This window comes from Euprymna scolopes, chromosome 40, assembly GCF_053919585.1.
Source record: "Euprymna scolopes isolate OS-2025 chromosome 40, ASM5391958v1, whole genome shotgun sequence".
NCBI lineage: Eukaryota > Metazoa > Mollusca > Cephalopoda > Sepiida > Sepiolidae > Euprymna > Euprymna scolopes.
Window position 1 is genome coordinate 4,103,154 of NC_136521.1, and position 16,114 is coordinate 4,119,267.

Consider the following 16,114-nt stretch of genomic DNA (forward strand, 5'->3'; position numbering starts at 1 on the left):
AGTAAAAAATAAAATTGGAGCGATCCTATGAAGGTTGCCAACATTCATAAATAAAACTGACAGAATTCAAGTTTCCTTACAACCTTTTAGTGTAGCTGTTGGTTGTCTTTGTCATCTAATTTCAACTGATTAGTTTTTTAAACTCTATTCTAGTATATAGCAGTGACGGCTTGCAGCAAAGTTATTTCTGCTCAATATTACTAAATGGAACACGTACATCAAATCTGTTGCGAGGGATACTGGGAAAATGGTGGGATCCTTCTACCGCTCCAGAAGATATCTCACTACTGATGCAATTCTCTATCTGTATAAAAGCCAAGTACGTCCAAGGATGGAGTACTGCTACCACATCTGAGCAGGAGCTGCTAAAAACAGCCTATCCTGCCTTGACAGAGTACAAAATAGACTTTGTGGTTTAGTGGGGGATGCCCTTTTCTCTTCCTCGCAACCTCTCTCCCACAGAAGAGACGTTGCGAGCCTGTCTTTGTTTTATCGTTATTTCCATGGCAGGTGCTCATCTGAGCTCCAATCCCTCGTCCCCCCCCCTCGCCAATCTTTCACGAGAAACACCCGTTTGGCTGAAACTACTGTCAATAAATATCTGAGGTGTTATAGGCCTATATCCTATCCACTTCCTCGAAAATCGTAGATTCCTATATTTTTCTTGTAAGAGTTCACTGCCAAATCGGTTAAAATCGATAGTGGTAAAATCTTTTCTCTCTAATTCCTCCTTTCCCCACCACCACTTAACACCGTTGCAGTCTCACCCACAAGAGACAGTTACGAAGGAATACCGGGTTGGGTTTTCTTTACTTTGTAGTTGCTTAAAAAAAACTGGAATGGAATTTTAACGAATTGAAGGGTTATTTATGCCATTTTTTTTTTTTTCGTTTTTCGCGGTGTTTTTGTTTTTGTTTTTGTTTTTTGTGAACATGTTCAGTTTTTTCCCTGATTTATGCTTTTTTTTGTTTTTTCGATTTCTTTTTTAAAGTAATTTTGTTTGTTCGCTTATTTTTTATTTTTTTTTTTTAATATTTAAACAGGGTTATTACTTCGCTTATTTTTTACTTTAACCCCCCCCCTATTACACGCACACACCTCCAAACAACCGGGCAAAGCTGGGTACCCCCGCTAGTAAATATTAAAGTGACAAGGATGACCATAGATCCCTCCCTTCCCCACATTTTTAAATAGCATTATGTGGTCGCTAGAAAAGCGAGAAATTTGTCAGACAACTTTTTTTTTTTTTTTTTTTTTTTTTTTTTTTTACAAAGATTAATTTTTACAAAGTTTTTCAGACAAATGTTATATTATACTCCTAGATACTCAAAATGTCGTCTGTGCACTTCACAGCAGCATCTTAACCTAGAAATCCAAGCTTCAACAACAAATGAACCAATCAAAAAGTAGCAATCACGAATTTCATGATCTAAGCTGACCTTCAAATTTCCCACTTTTCTAGCGACCACTCTGTATAATTTTGGAAATACATTTTTCAAAGTATAATATTAATTCTGTCCCCAAATGTCTTCTTTTTTTTTTTTTTTTTTTTTTTTTTTTTTTTTGTCGTCTTAATCCAGTGCTCCTTTTGGGGGAATTGGACATTTCCCTACATAAAACTAAACTAATTTGTATCTAATTCTCCCTGCATGGGGAGGCAAGTAAATAGGATCTTTTAGTGTGAAATACTACTGGTGATAAGAGGAAAGATTGTTTTTTTTTAAATAAACATGTACACTTTAACTTTATTTTCTTACATGCTGGGCAACGCCAGGTAGCCATGCTAGTTAAAATATAGGAAAAAAAATTTAGGGAAACTGTTAATCAACTCGCATTTGGGCTTATGTGAGGCACTAAATTACATTATCGCCAGATGCCAATGACTTGATCTATTTTTTTATTTTTTTTTTAATCGGTCAGTGAAAAAGGTTTCCTTTGAGATGTAGATAATTTTTATTTTTGTTCAAACCAGACTACTCTTTGAGGAGCTGCATTTTCTCTGCATGGAAAAAAAAAAAAAAAAAAAAAGACCAGCAAACCAGAGCCTTTAATTGGTATAAAACGTGTGTACTAAGGGAAATAATTTGTTCAAAGGGAGATAACTTATACATTTAAATTTTTTTTTTTTTTTTTTTTTTTTTTTTTTCTTTCAGAAATTTGAAGTTACAGACTGGCCCGTTGAAGAGTATGGTAGCTTCTACAATGGCGATTCCTACATTATTCTCAACGTAAGTAAATTTGGATTTATTTTTTGGTTTTTGCATTTTTAGTGATAATCGGATAAAAATAAACAAAAGGGTGGTAGAAATTCACACAGAACAGGATACAAATGTTCAAATTCATCATGAATTGTGTTGTTCGTGTAATTATTATTCGGACTATAATAATAAGAGACAATTTTCATTGTTTTGACTCCAGTATATATCTGACACAGTTAATCAATTAGTTGATCAGTAAGGCACAGTTAATCAATTAGTTGATCCATTAAGTTGATCATTAATTAGTTGATTAAAACATTAATTTTCTCACCCTCAACTGGGCACTTTTCTACAGGGAGGGGTTGATTTCCCCCCCCCCCCCCCCAATATTTTCGAAAGTCGTCCCCTCTCTTCAATTTACTAGCTCTAATTTAAACCTTCATCACTTCCGGTTTGATGGTGGGCGCAACATCAAAAACTTTTTTTTTTTTTTTTTTTTTTTCTTTAAAACACATCTTCAAACACCCGGGCAACACTGGGCACCCATGCTAGTTCTCTTATAGGTGAGAACATTGTCATGCGTGGATGTGTACGAACATGTATGATGTGTTCACTGCGTATGTTCGTTGTGCCTACGTGTGTCTTCATTCTGTATGCGAGAATTAACACATGAATCCTTTCTTACCTTGAGAAAGGTAGACGCTCTATCAAGGTGTGGACGTAGTTTACATGCCACTCGCTGGAAGATAGGAAAGATACAAAGCCTCTTTGAGGTTGTTTGAATCTCTTGGCAAACAGTAATCACTTCCTACACTGATACTTGCATAAGCGTGAAGTACTAGTGTTTGTAGGTATAAAAATTTTAATTTATTTAAAAATATTGTAAAAATATTGCTCCTTATTTTATATTTGACTAGCGGGGGGGGGGGGGTACCCTGCGTTGCCCGGGTATTTGTAGGTGTGTGTATGGGGGGGTAATTAATAATCCTGCTTAAATATTATAAAAAAGACGATGTAAAAAATCCAAAACCAAAACGTAAAAAAATGGCATAAATAAACCTGTGTATGGGGGGGGGTGTAAACTAAAGAATAAGCGAAGTAATAAAAAAAAAAATGTTTGGTCGGGAGGAGGGATTGAACCCGGAAGCTTTGACGCAGAGGTGGAAACCAATGCCAATACTTAACGGTCTCGACCACGAGTGAGAGTAATTGATTAGCGTGTTAAGTTAAAGCTTATAAAGCTAAGAGAGGTTTGATTGACAGGACGACGCTAAATGAGGTCATCGCGGGATCATTATTTTTAGTTTTCACTTTCCCCAGATGATGGTGGGAAAGCAGAGCGAAAGCCGAGAACACAGTTTTTTCACTGTATTTATACTAAAATGCAGGACAAACCGGGCACAAAGCGAAATAGCGCGAATCTCATAAAAGTCGACGTAAATAAATCTAGAGACGACCCGCGTTCCCAAATCCTACATATTATGATATAGGACCTATATAAACAGTTGTAAGCGATAGTAACGACCCCGGGACCGTGTGCTCGAAAAGCCTTTTGAAGACATACATGAAATGACACACACATTTTGCCTTTAATATATATATAGACTAGCAGGGCTACCCGGCGTTGCTCGGGACCGTATAAACAATGAAAAAATAAAAGCAGATATTGAATATATGTTTTATTCTTAGGGGAGAGGAATCTTTCATCTCTATGTATTATTTGTTTTATCTACCCTAGGACTGGTATTGTTCATGTTTTATCCCTAGCGTAGGTAATTTACAGATATTTGTCATCCAGGTGACTGGGCTTCAATATGATACCAAATTTGTCAACTCTGGTTGTGTCTGTCAAAAGTTTTAGCGTTACAAACAAACATACATACATACATACATACACACAGATTTTTGGCTTTTATATATATAGATGGACACTATGTATTGCCAAAACTTTTGTGGTTAATTATAAGATTAACTATTCTGTACTCTCACCTAACAATTTAATGGTCTGGCTCCAACTCTTTTAAGATTAACAGTAGAGAGTGGGGGTGGGGACCTTGTCAGTTATAAAAAATGTTAGTTCATGCAGATTCGTATTCTTACTGAGTCAGTTCTCTATTGAATATTCTATTCTACCTAACAGTACTGATTAAAAGTTTAAAAATATGATTTTGGTTCCATTAGTTGGTTGGCCATTTGTTTTACGGCATATCAACCCTTTTCAAGTTATTTAATGCCGAATCCAGTGACTTTGAAAGTTTTTAATAGAATATATATAATTTTTTTTCTCCCCCGAAAAGTTTTAATAGAATTTTTTTTTTTTTTTTTTTTAAAGTCAGTTTCTATTTAACCCATAGTTGGGGCCGTAACGGGTACTACCACTCCGGGTCAGTGGACCTGGGAGCAATGGTAATTAGGGGATGGCTCCACACTCCCCAAAGCCCGCAAGCTGGGGCCTCAGTATCAAATATAATTTAAGGTCATATCCAGGAACTTTTGGTTCCATTAGCTGGAATAAAAACCAAAACATTGAAGGTTCGAATAACAAAAATAAATAAATTTAAAAAAAAACAAAAAACAAAGGTTTGTGCTCATAATAATTTCAGTTGGAAGTTTATTCAGGTAGAGATCCATATTATTTGGACTACGATTCTCTTCAGTGTGATTTTTCACTACGTTTTGGTTAATGTAGCTGGTTCCCCCTCGCCAATCCTTCATGATAAACACCCGCCATCTAGCTAAAACCACTGTCAGTGATTTCACCCACTCTTTGCCTAAATCAAAACGTAGATTCCATGAACAAAGCTTTTTTCTGAGAAGTGCACGCCTGTGGAATTCTCTTCCGTTTGCCTGTTTCCCACCTGGCTACAACTTGGATGTCTTCAAGTCCAACATAAACAAATTCCTGATTAATCTCCCCCTTAAGTAAGACACTTTATCAAATCTCCAATACCAGCCATTACTACGATATTATCCCATTGATTATTGTACACAAAATAATTCTTATCCTCGAGTGGCTTCCGGGCCTTGATAAGTGATGATCCCCATGTAAAAAAAAAAAAAAAAAAAAAAAAAACTCCACATTCTTCATGAATGTTTCTATTGAACTCTAGAATCTGGATGGAATTTCGAACAGAACCTTTTATTTACTTCACCGGGAGTAGCATGTTCCTGTTCCATCCATGACTGAGGGCGACTCAAAAAATGCATTTTGAATGTTGCTGGTGTATTTATTACTTGATTTGGGAAGTGAAGAGTTCTATGGACTGTCAAAAATTTGTCACGTTATCTTCGGGGGAAGACTGTCAATGGTATAGTGTTCTGCGGAACCCAATATCGTGGGGCTGATTCCTGGCTAAGTATAACATGGTCCTTGTTTTTTCCAGTGTTCTATCTGCTGACCGGCTTGGATTCCCAAAGAGGCTAAAGTAGTTTTTATTCCTCGTAAAACAAATGAAATCTGTACGCTTTGCAAGCCGATTGACCAATGTGTGGCCAAATCACCTAGCAGGGACATCTCTGCAACAAAAAATAAGTTTTTATTTATGACTGTTACATCAACAACTTGAGCGTTCAGAATAACGTCCACATTATCAACCCTCCTCTTAAAATTTCTGGATTATAATCTCTAAACCATTTTTGTTTTCCCAGACTTATAAAGAGGGAGACTCCGAGGATCTGAAATATGATGTCCACTTTTGGATCGGAAAGACCAGTTCTCAGGTAAGTTTCCATATCATTTGCTAAATGCTTCACAAGTGTGGTTGGATTGGAGGTGGATGACGTGAGATTTGGATTGAGCACTACATGAGGAACTCTATGCAGCTCAATGTATGGAAATAAAATGTGCTCATGAGCGTTGAGGCCAGGTGTTGGTTAGTTGGATGGATTTGAACGATAGCTACTGGGACATACACACAATGTTAAGTGTTATGAACTTTTTTCTTTTTTTTTTTTTTGCAGCATTATATTGTCATACATTTTTCTACTTAAGCAAAGAGTTACTCATTTTTCTGCAGAGTATATGCATGAAAAGACAGTATTGACAGAACTGTTTTTTTTCTGCATAATGAAACATGTCTGTAAATATACTGAAATTGTAACATGCAGGAGGAGCTGTTTTGCATTAAGAAATAAATATTTGGATCTTGGAATGTAACTTTACTGTTCTTATAGAAAACTGAAAAATAAATTCTGTGGTAAGGAAAACCATCTGGATAAAGCTTAAACTTTCACGAAAAACACTCGTCTATCTGAAACCACTATCAATAATTTCCCCCACTCTTGTCTGTGCCTAAACCTAAATGTAGATTCCATGAACAAAGCTTCTTTCTTAGAACTGCACGCATGTGGAACTCTTTTTCCGATTGCCTGCTTTCCAGCTGACTACAATCTCATTGTCTTCAAGTCCAACGTAAACAAATTCTTAATGCACCGTCCCCCTAAGTAATACAATTTACAAAATTCCCACTACTTATGTTTACTATGCTATAATCACATTGACTAAATGTATACCCATTAACCCTTATCCTCAAGTGGCCGCCAGGCCTTAATAAGTGGTAATTCCTGTGTGAAAAAAGTGTAAAAAAAAAAAAAAAAAATCTTTGAGAAAGCGAAATGATCCAATCTTAGCATCTTGAGTTTTGTTTTGCCTTTTAAAAAACAGTGCTCAATGACTTCTTAGACAGAGCTTTATATACAAAATAACTAAATGAACAATTTGAATACTTTTTGGAGAGAAATTGTTCCAGACAAGGCATGTAGCTGCTTGTTGTAAAGAATTAATAAGAACGAAAGCTAATTATCGCAAGGATGGGTGATGCCTATTTGCCTTAGTTTTGAAAACCCCAATGTTGTATGGATAGCTTATAGTTAAAGAAAACTAAGTCGTAAAATAAACTTATAAATATTTTAATTTATGCAGCTTTTGTATTTATTCTCTATTGATTATCATATTGTACCTAATATAAAGTGATTTCAAGTTGTTAAAAAAAAAAAAAAATTTGGCTGCCATCAGCTAGAATTGAAACCAAACATTTAGCGCTCTAGATGCGTTCCCTACCATGGTAGCTATCAAGAGATAGGTAAGAAGGGTTGAATATTTGCTCTTTGCTTGCAAAATAAAGTCCAGGACTTGTATAGAACGGCTACCTATCGGAAACTCTTCTGAAATTAAACATGGCTTTCAATAAGGAGAATTTTTTTTCCCCTGTTATTTTAGACCATTGTATGTGCAAAAATATATGCAGAAACGATTTTAAGCATTTTTGTTTCGCACAAAAGTGTAAATATGGTCTCTACACATTTGCCGATAATTTTTATTTCTTTTTTAGGATGAATATGGTACTGCTGCGTACAAAACTGTTGAATTAGATACTCTGCTTGACGACAAGGCCATCCAACATCGGGAAGTGCAAGGAGCTGAGAGTGAACTTTTCAAGTCGTATTTCGAAAAATTAATGTGAGTTTTTTTTTTTTTTTTTCTGAAAATTATCCCTTATATGAATTATCTCCCTTGCTGATTCCTTCTCTACTCTAAGAGGAAAAAAAATGAGATATGAACCCAATGAATATCGGATATTCTAGCTAGATTTTTAATGACACCAGTGTTGGAGTCACCATCTGCACATGAGGCTTATTTAGAAATGCATACACACATAGATGTATAGTAAGTTTTGAAAATATTTACGGCAATTAAGCTACAGAATTATTCCACTGTCTATTCTTGCAAGGATTCGTCATTGTCTATACATCTAATATGAATAGATAGCTGGAGGACCAAAATAGATTTTTAGCTCCCTCTCCATAGGGGTCCTGGATATAACCTTCAACTTGCGCGAGCCTTTTCTAGTCTCCCACAAAAACACGCGTTCACCTTTCAAGCCATATTTCCTGTCATATACATACAGGCACACATATGCGCGCACGTCCACACACGTACATATATTCACACACGCTAACGTATGCCACAGGACTTATGAAGAAGAACCTGAAGTCCTACCTAACTAATATTCCTGGTGAACCAAGTGCAAAAGAGATTCAGACAATTGCACTTAAGGGAACAGCGAGGATACTAAAAAGAGCTCTCGGTTGGTTTCAATAAAAAAGCGGGGCAATGTTGGCAGCTGGTTTGGCTGCCCCATACCCGGCATTACAATCTTCAAAGGAAGAAAAATAAAAAAAGAGAAATGTACTCGCGTACGCGCACACGTACGCACACGTGGGCAATGTCACTTCCCCTTCAAAGGAAATCCACACATGCGTAAAAGACCACAGGAAACAACTATAAAAGCAAGAGCAATAAGCTGCTTCCTTCTTTTCCAACTCACTTCCGAGGTGAGTGGTCTACGGACCAATAGGGTGCCTTTTTGGCAGGCGCACGCACGCGCGTGACTCATGCCACTGCTACTATGTGGGGCAAAAAGCTAACAGACAGTACGTACACTTTATACGTTTTCTCTCTCCATGAACTGGATTGACTTTCTCTCTCTCTATCTACAACTTGTGCCAGAAAACACCTCCACGTAGCTGACCTGCTAACATGGCGCACAGTTTAATTGATGTCAACCCTCTATCTTTTTCTTTGTCTACACGCTGGACTATCATTCCCATTTCCACTACATTACTCACTTCTCTTCCCACGCGCGAACAAACGATGGTGACCCGAACGTGAGATGAACACACATTTCCTTTTCTTTCTATACTACCAGTCCCGCAACAAACGATGGTTACACCAGAACACGGACATGAACACGTGTTATACCTAAAACATTCATTCATTCTTTCAACAGTAAATAAACGACACGTTTATTCTATCCAGCAACTGAGCTTTTGTTTCCTTCATTCCATTCGTTTCATTATTTTCTTTTGTAGCGAGTTAGGGTATTTATATCCTGGCCCGCAACAAACTATATCCGATGGTGAGGCCCCAGCTTGCGGGCTCTGGGGAGTGTGGAGCCACCCTTTAATTACCATTTCTCCCAGGTTCGTCCTGACCCGGAGTGGTAGTACTTGTTAGGGTCCCAACTATGAGTTAAATAGAAGCCGACTTAAAACAAATATATTCTATCAAAAACTTTCTTCCGAATCACTAGATTCGGCATTAAATAACCTGAAAAGGGTTGATATACCATAAAACAATCAACCAACCTTCTCCATGGGAGCGTGTTCTCAACCTGGAATCAAAATTGGCACAACAATACAAGAGAAAGAACAAGATTCCAGATTTAGAAATCCAAGACTTGCCACTTCCATCTTATCCTCCCTCACTTCCCTACTGGCTTCCTGACTTAAAGCACACCAAGCAATATAATATTCTTTGCAAATCTCAACATTCAAGGTTGGGAATGAAAAAATAATCCACTACAGGACAACAAAACCAAAATCTGAAAAGGGGGTCGAATAAATATTTGCACACCTAAACAACTCGAAGAATAAAACCTTTTCTAAATTGACCGGATTCGGCATTAAATAACCTCAAAAGGGTTGATATGCCGTAAAACAAAACAACCAAACCACACACACATTTTTTAGTGTTTTTATTTTTTAATCGTTTTGTTACTGGATGCTAGACGTTCACTCACAATTTCAGTCACTCTAACCAAGAGGTCTTTTTAAAATTCAAACCATTCCTTTGAGTGCAATTATTTGTATTGCACTTGGTTCCCCCGGTATATTTGACATGTAGTTTTTAATTATTTTCATAAGTCTGTGTGTATATATGTACATTTTTTTTTTTTATTATTGGAGTTCTTTAAAACATCAAGGGAGCGAACTCTTCCTGGAGCAAACACTTGATTACATTATGATTTGATTTTATATCCAAGAACTATTTTTAGAATAGATGTTCCCTTTATGGCTGCAATCTGTATTTCATTACAGCTTGGACTTCCGGGGATTTTATACTTAAGATTCTTTTTCACTGGGCCCGTTGCACCTATCATAACCGGTATAATACACTTTTTTCCATTTTTTTTTTTTTTTTTTTTTTTTTTTTTTTTTTTTTTTCCTTCCTTCCTTCCTTTGAAGATAATGCTGGGTATGGGGCAGCCAAACCAGCTGCCAACATTGGCCTGCTTTTTATTGAAACCAACCGAGAGCTCTTTTTAGTATTGTCGTTATTCTCTTAATGCAATTATCTGGATCTCTTTTGCACTTGGTTCACCAGGAATATTAGTTAGGTAGGACTTCCGGTTCTTCTTCATAAGCCCTGTGGCACCTATAATAACTGGTACGATTGATATCTCCTTAAGATTCCAGTTTCTTTTCATATTGTACATGAGACCTTGATATTTGGTCTGTTTCTTTTGTTTAGCATTAAAAAAAAAAAGTGCCCTCTCAAATCAGTTTTTTTTTTTTTTTTTTTTTTTTAGAACACTAAAAATAGAAATTGCAAAAACAAAACGTAAAGATAAAATTTTCTGATTTTCAGGATCCTTGAAGGTGGTGCTGAAAGTGGATTCCGTCATGTTGTTCCCGATGAATACAAACCCAGACTCTTGCGTTTCTGTGGCTCCAGAAAAAATGTTGAAGTTATTGAGGTAAGTGTTTTTGTTTCGTGTCCTTCAGATACGATCCTGAGTATGACCTTAGGATATCCAGTAGCGAGGTTCCATTTGGGGGCTATGGGAAATGTGGAGTCGCCCCCCCCCCACACATACACACCGCCTGTTACCATTGCTTCCAGATCGATTTTGCCCCAGAATGGTAATACCTGTTAAAAGATCTGGAGATACTTTCTGACCAAAAAAATGGAATACACTTTTTTCCTTTGCAAAACTCAATCCTGTTCTGCAACATCAAAAGTAAAAACAAATTTTCTTTGACAAAATTTTCTTTATTCCAATTATATAAACGTTTGATATAAAGAACTTGAAGCATGAAACCCTTTTCAAAATTACTGGATTCGACATTAAATAATCCAAAAAGGTTTGATATACCACAAAATGACCACCATTCTGATACCCTGAACTTGTTTTTTTTTTTTTTTTTTTTTTTTTTTTTTTTTTTTTCTGATGGCTAATAAACCCCACTCAACCTGTGGTGGTTGACGTGTTTTATTGCTGCAAGAAACTGCCAACCTGTAAGTTAGCTACCAACCTACGATGCTCCATGAGAGGTTGAAGGGTCCGGACCATGATCAATATATCTAACTAGAAGGGAGACCCGATGTTTCTCAGGATTTAGTAAGGATAAAATCTCAATTTTTATCAAAATTGATGAAACCTACCTTTTACCTTTTTTTTTTTTTTTTTAATCAAATCTGCTTACAGTGCAATATATACTACAATGTAGAGAACAAAACCTACTGTTGTTTTTATGAAATTATATATGAAACCTGGAATATTCTGTATAACTTAAATTGTCATAGTTATTTTCATAACTTACTCTGTGTGTGTGTGTGTGAGATATATATATATATATATATATATATATATATATATATATATATATAGTAAGTTAGAAAATATATATGGCGATTAAGCTACACTGAATATTCCGCGTTTCATCCACTCTAGGACTCTTCAGGCTTATATATTTTATAACTTATTAACTAGCTCTACCTACGTATTGAGCACTTTTGAAGTAAATACTTAAAGTTCACGCATAAATTTATACTTTCATATATTAATTTTATGCGAGTAAATAAAGTAGTTATATATATATATATGGCTTGAATTAAAGTTAATATTTTCAAGTCAAGTATCATAGTTCAATTGTTTTAAAAACCCATTCATTTCAAACGCATTCCTCTTATCAAAGAAACTGTTGATTTTTTATATGCCAAGCCCTTCTACTTGTGTGCTGATAAAACTTCTCAAACGCACTTGTGGTGTTAGGCTGTATGAGGCTAATTTTGAACTGTTCCTCCTTTAATCGTATTTTAATTTTTTTTTATAATCGATTTTCCATCCGTATCAGAGGCATTCACATACAAAACTTAACACTCTCACACCCGATAAAATACTTTTGAATGAAAAAAAAAAAATCTGCCCATAGAAATGAACTAAGAAAAATGATATAATTAAATTAGAATCTAAAATATTTTAATTTTTTGGAGAATTAAATTAGAATCTAAAATAATTGAACTTTTATTTCAGATTCGAAAAACCCTTCAGATTTATGGTGTTAAAAATTTGTGTTTATGTTGAAATGGTCTTTTGAAACACATTTTTAACATGTGGATTGGCGGGTTCTCTTTAACCATTCTGTACTTTTCACCTAACAACTAAACCATTTCTATTTTTACGGTATTTTTAACTGTAAAGTGCTATCTAATAAAATTTTTCCATTTATACGATAATTTTTATGAGGAGCGTTCCAAAAGTAATGTTATGACTGAACTTATGAATTCATGACCTGAAACTTGTATTTCCCATATTTACGGTGTTAGACTACTGTTATATATATCTATAATATAAATCTCACCTGTATGTATGTACAGAGGCGACGGATATTCACGATATTGGTATCATTTTGAAGGTCGACCCTTCAAACGACAAATATCGAAAACTGGCTAAAAACATTATTATTATTATATATTATTATTATTATATATTATTATTATTATATATTATTATTATTATATATTATTATTATATATTATTATTATTATATATTATTATTATATATTATTATATATTATTATTATTATATATTATTATTATATATTATTATTATATATTATTATTATATATTATTATATATTATTATTATATATTATTATTATATATTATTATTATATATTATTATATATTATTATATATTATTATTATATATTATTATTATATATTATTATTATATATTATTATTATATATTATTATATATTATTATTATATATTATTATTATATATTATTATTATATATTATTATTATATATTATTATATATTATTATATATTATTATTATATATTATTATTATATATTATTATTATATATTATTATTATATATTATTATTATATATTATTATTATTATATATTATATATTATATATTATATATTATTATTATATATTATTATTATATATTATTATATATTATTATTATATATTATTTATTATATATTATATATTATATATTATTATTATATATTATTATTATATATTATTATATATTATTATTATATATTATTTATTATATATTATTATATATTATTATATATTATATATTATATATTATTATTATATATTATTATTATATATTATTATTATATATTATTATATATTATTATTATATATTATTATATATTATTATATATTATTTATTATATATTATTATATATTATTATATATATATATTATATATGTAAGGGCACCTTGTTTGTGCGAGTTCATTTTGTATAGTCTCTGAATCGGCTGGGCAGTTTTTTTTTTATTCTCTTCACAAATCTTGTCTCTGGGAGTGTTCTTAGATAGGCTTTTAATCTGAATTGAAATTATCCAACTTTATTTTACATCTGAAGGTTCACTTGTCTGATTCAGTGATGTTCTTATTGTATTTTCTTGTATGAAGTTATTTTACATTGATAGAAAAAGTAGGCTTTTAACATTTTAAAAATTATTAGAACTAACTTAATATACTCAGTCATGAATATGCAAGCAACTAAATAAATGTAAACTAATTTGCATATTCAAACTTTTTTTAGATTGACTTCATTTAACTATTACACTGAATTCTTTATGCATAGTTTCTATATTGTGCATAATTGCATAACATTTAGAATGCAAACGTTTTAGCACTCTAACATGTTTTTGACCTCATCTGTATGTACGGAAGGTTTTTATCAAACTTCTGTCAATTTTTAAAAACTTATTTAGTTAACGAAGACAACATTTTAGAAACAACTTTATTTGTTATCTTTGTTAGTAGCGTGTAAATGAAACGTGTTAGAGTTCGGTGTTCGTGCGCACTTGTATTTATAATAGTCGTGAAAAGAGTTCCTGATGTGGGGGACGAAGACTAGACATCCGACAAGCCTGTTGAAAGAAACAAGTGTTCAATGTTTACGTGTGTAGGAGCGTGCAACAAAGACAAGGCAAAAGGTTAGTGTCTCGTGGTAGGAAAGAGTGTGTGTGAAGCGTACGTGGAAGCAAATGTTGGCTTGTTGTACTTGTGTTAGGCCTGGGGTCAAACGCCCCAAGCGAGGTCTGGTCCTGGATATGACCTTAAACTATATCCAGTGGTGAGGCTCCAGCTTGTGGGCTGTAGGGAGTGTGGAGCCACCCTTTAATTGCCATTGCTTCCAGGTCCACTCTGACCCGGAGTGGTAGTACCTGTTAGGGTCCCAACTATCGATTAAATAGAAACCGACTTGAAAAAAACAAATATATTCTATTAAAAAAAAATCTTCAAAATCTTTGGATTTGGCATTAAATAACCTGAAAAGGGTTGATATGCCGTAAAACAACCAACCAACCGAGGTCTGCTGCCAGGGAGGAAGAGAAGGTTTCTGATTTCGCCTTTTTATATACTGTCACGGGATTGGATAAGCCAGGGAGAAAATGGATTTCAAATCTTGAACCGCAAGAATTAACTCCTGCTACTGTGCATGTTGCACGTTCGTTTGCTGTACTTATACGGAGTTAAGATCCATGGAAAGAATTAGATTTGGTTTGGAATCGGGGAAAAAGTTGTTGGTGAGGGGTCTAAATTGAAAACAAACATTGACCTCGGCAAGTCTATTAAATGTTTTTTCTAAGCACATTATCGTGTTATTTCTAAGAACATTTCTATGTAAAATAATACAGTTATGGATAAGGGTGCTGATTTTGATTCTGGATGATGGCACTTTTTTCTTTTCCTTTTTTTTCTTTTCCTTTTTTTTCTTTTCCTTTTTTTTCTTTTCCTTTTTTTTCTTTTCCTTTTTTTTCTTTTCCTTTTTTTTCTTTTCCTTTTTTTTCTTTTCCTTTTTTTTCTTTTCCTTTTTTCCTTTTCCTTTTTTCCTTTTCCTTTTTTCCTTTTCCTTTTTTCCTTTTCCTTTTTTCCTTTTCCTTTTTTCCTTTTCCTTTTTTCCTTTTCCTTTTTTCCTTTTCCTTTTTTCCTTTTCCTTTTTTCCTTTTCCTTTTTTCCTTTTCCTTTTTTCCTTTTCCTTTTTTCCTTTTCCTTTTTTCCTTTTCCTTTTTTCCTTTTCCTTTTTTCCTTTTCCTTTCCTTTTCCTTTCCTTTTCCTTTCCTTTTCCTTTCCTTTTCCTTTCCTTTTCCTTTTCTTTTCCTTTTCTTTTCCTTTTCTTTTCCTTTTCTTTTCCTTTTCTTTTCCTTTTCTTTTCCTTTTCTTTTCCGTTTTTCCGTTTCTTTTCCGTTTTTCCGTTTCTTTTCCTTTTTTCCGTTTCTTTTCCTTTTTTCCGTTTCTTTTCCTTTTTTCCGTTTCTTTTCCTTTTTTCCGTTTCTTTTCCTTTTTTCCGTTTCTTTTCCTTTTTTCCGTTTCTTTTCCTTTTTTCCGTTTCTTTTCCTTTTTTCCGTTTCTTTTCCTTTTTTCCGTTTCTTTTCCTTTTTTCCGTTTCTTTTCCTTTTTTTCTTTTCCGTTTCTTTTCCTTTTTTTCTTTTCCGTTTCTTTTCCTTTTTTTCTTTTCCGTTTCTTTTCCTTTTTTTCTTTTCCGTTTCTTTTCCTTTTTTTCTTTTCCGTTTCTTTTCCTTTTTTTCTTTTCCGTTTCTTTTCCTTTTTTTCTTTTCCGTTTCTTTTCCTTTTTTTCTTTTCCGTTTCTTTTCCTTTTTTTCTTTTCCTTTTCTTTTCCTTTTCTTTTCCTTTTTTTCTTTTCCTTTTCTTTTCCTTTTTTTCTTTTCCTTTTCTTTTCCTTTTTTTCTTTTCCTTTTCTTTTCCTTTTTTTCTTTTCCTTTTCTTTTCCTTTTTTTCTTTTCCTTTTCTTTTCCTTTTTTTCTTTTCCTTTTCTTTTCCTTTTTTTCTTTTCCTTTTCTTTTCCTTT

At 33.5% G+C, this 16,114-nt stretch overlaps 1 protein-coding gene across 2 annotated transcripts in view; it reads left to right on the plus strand.

Moving 5' to 3' along the window:
- LOC145265355 (gelsolin-like protein 2) overlaps positions 1 to 16,114 on the plus strand; it is a 123,917-nt gene that overhangs the window by 82,746 nt on the left and 25,057 nt on the right. For both annotated transcript variants that reach the window (XM_080121127.1, XM_080121128.1), the window contains exons 5-8: positions 2,154 to 2,228; positions 5,847 to 5,918; positions 7,529 to 7,656; positions 10,627 to 10,735. In XM_080121127.1, the coding sequence (XP_079977253.1) occupies positions 2,154 to 2,228; positions 5,847 to 5,918; positions 7,529 to 7,656; positions 10,627 to 10,735 (384 nt within the window). The remainder of the gene's footprint in view (positions 1 to 2,153; positions 2,229 to 5,846; positions 5,919 to 7,528; positions 7,657 to 10,626; positions 10,736 to 16,114) is intronic.